General features: G+C 39.5%; 1 protein-coding gene across 3 annotated transcripts in view; it reads left to right on the top strand.

Annotated features, from left to right (window-relative positions):
* The window catches only part of LOC115218567 (neurogenic locus protein delta-like), a 109184-nt gene that overhangs the window by 96831 nt on the left and 9853 nt on the right, over positions 1–2500 (top strand). For all 3 annotated transcript variants that reach the window (XM_029788457.2, XM_036508156.1, XM_036508157.1), the window contains one exon: positions 1183–1437. In XM_029788457.2, the coding sequence (XP_029644317.1) occupies positions 1183–1437 (255 nt within the window). The remainder of the gene's footprint in view (positions 1–1182; positions 1438–2500) is intronic.

Here is a 2500-nt window from a genome sequence, read left to right as displayed (position 1 = left end):
TTTCTTTAAAAATCGGCACGAACTTTCCGGACAACCCAATATTTCTGATCCTGAGTAGCTGTCTCATTTGTGATATCTAAAACTTTCACTTGAAGAAAAGCTTAGATGTTACAACTTCTAACTGTTAAACGTCAGATTTCTTTCAAATAAAGAAAGGCAAGTTTACTGACAAGTTTTTGTAGTTGGCTTGCAAGATTCTTGATGTGAACTCTTATATCAAAACAAATTTTGCTGCATCTCGGGACGGTCATTATAACTATGATAAACACACGCCCTGGTTATATTTCATTTCTTTATAATTCGTCAGTAGATGCGCATGGTCTAGTGGTAAGTCTGTTGCACTCACGATCGCTAGCTCGTGGATTCAATTCTCTGACTGGCTGGTGCGTTGTGTTCTTGAGCAAAGCACTTCATTTCACGTTATTCCAGTCCCACTTTCCATTATTGGGCGAACGTTGACCTGCTCGTTTAGCCAGCGGGGTGGCGTCATTTGAAAGCTAAAGCAATGCAAAAGTGCATTGTGACCAGCGATTTGTAACAATATCTGAGAGCCTGGTCGGTCACATGATCGCGCGATTATTCGTCAAGTGGTTAATTATTTAACCATCTAACTAACCAACGAATTGACGAATAATAAAGAAGTGAAGCTGAACAAGGGCGAGTGTTTATTATTGGTATAATGACAAGCTCGTGAGCCAAAATTTACCGATAAGGTTTACCAAATATATAGATAACTAGCAGTATCGCCCGGCGTTGCTCGGGTTTGTAAGGGAAATAACTATATAAGCATTTTTAGAGAGTTATAGCCAAAAAGTAGCAGAAAAATGCATTAAAAATGGAAAAAATGATGGTAAATTTTTTTTTAATCGTTGACTCATCGTAGACATTTTTAGAGAGTTACTTCCCTTATATAATAGCGAAAAAATGCATTAAAATGGGAAAAAATGATGGTAATTTTTTTTTTAAATCGTAGACTCATCGTAGACGCGCGCTAATACCCAGAAGGGTGTGATATGAATCACGACTATAAGATACCCGGTTTTGGTTAAACTGCACCGCAAAATGTGGGAGTAGTTAGGAATCTAAATCGTAGGAGACAGACACACAACCTTACTTTTATATATAAAGATTTGATGGTTTGCTAGGATTATATTTGATCAAGTTATGTCATGTGTATTGTAGATCCTCGCTACATGATTCAACGAGTTGTCCATACCAGCATCGTGCAACCGTCTCATAGATGGGTGAAAAAAGTGATGCGCTCCAATATCACGATGATGAGTTTCGAGTACCGTGTCGTTTGTAATAAAAACTATTATGGCAAAAAATGCGACCACTTTTGTCGAGTTAGAGACGATGAACTGGGTCATTACTATTGCACAGAAAACGGCACCCGAAAATGTATGGAAGGCTGGAAAGGAAACTATTGTGATCAAGGTGAGCATTTGTTTACTTATAAATTTGTTTTGCATGCAAACAAAGAAGAACAGAAGCATTCTTGAAGTTAGCGAATTTAATGTTTGGGCACAGTTTTACAGACATAGATATATACATAAGAAATAGGTAAGTAGATACAATGCCGGCCTATTTGTCAAGTAGTCAAAGGTTCTCATATGGTCACTGGCAATATATCATATACTTGGCAATAGCAAAACACACACACCACACACACACACACACACACACTCCATGCAGCCTCACATAGAAGTGTGCAGCAAGTTCATTCCAAATTGCGGATGTATACGTCTCTAACACAGACAGAGGACGCAGTAAGTAATGAAATTGTTTCAAAAACACCTTCCAAACATTGGTGAAAAGAAGAAGGATAAACGTATATTCCCGATGCCAATATGACTAATCACTGCCTACTCATAAACACCCCTTATTTGGGAGAGTTTTTTTTCACTTGTATACGTGTGTGTGTGTGTGTGTGTGTGCAAACGTACACACATACACGTATAGGCATACATATACATATACCGGGTTTTTTCGAAAATCTGCCCGTCCATTAGATCGCCCATGGGCCGTTTATCCTTAAAGGATTGGAAAACGTGCCTAAAAATCAAGGTTCCAAAGAATATTTACTTATGTGTGTGTGTGTGGAGGCGCGTGGCTTAGTGGTTAGGGTGTCAGCATCATGATCGTAAGATCGTGGTTTCGATTCCTGAACCGGGCGACTCGTTGTGTTCTTGAGCAAAACACTTCATTTCACGTTGCCCCAGTTCACTCAGCTGGCAAAAATGAGTAACGCTGCGATGGACTGACGTCCCGTCCAGCTGGGGAACTCATACACCATAGAAACCGGAAAACCGGGCCCATGAGACTGGCTAGACTTTAAAAGGGTGCATTTATTTTTTTATTTTATTTATGTATATATATATGTTTGTGTGTGTGTGTGTGTGTGTGTGTATGTATGAGAGAGTACATATCCAGCATGAAGAACTTAAGCGAGCTGCGCGAAAGTGCACGGCTCGTATAGTGAATGGGGAAAGCTTGGTCT

This window comes from Octopus sinensis, linkage group LG13 (assembly GCF_006345805.1).
Source record: "Octopus sinensis linkage group LG13, ASM634580v1, whole genome shotgun sequence".
NCBI classification, from domain to species: Eukaryota; Metazoa; Mollusca; class Cephalopoda; order Octopoda; family Octopodidae; genus Octopus; species Octopus sinensis.
This window is presented reverse-complemented; position numbering and strand designations above follow the sequence as displayed.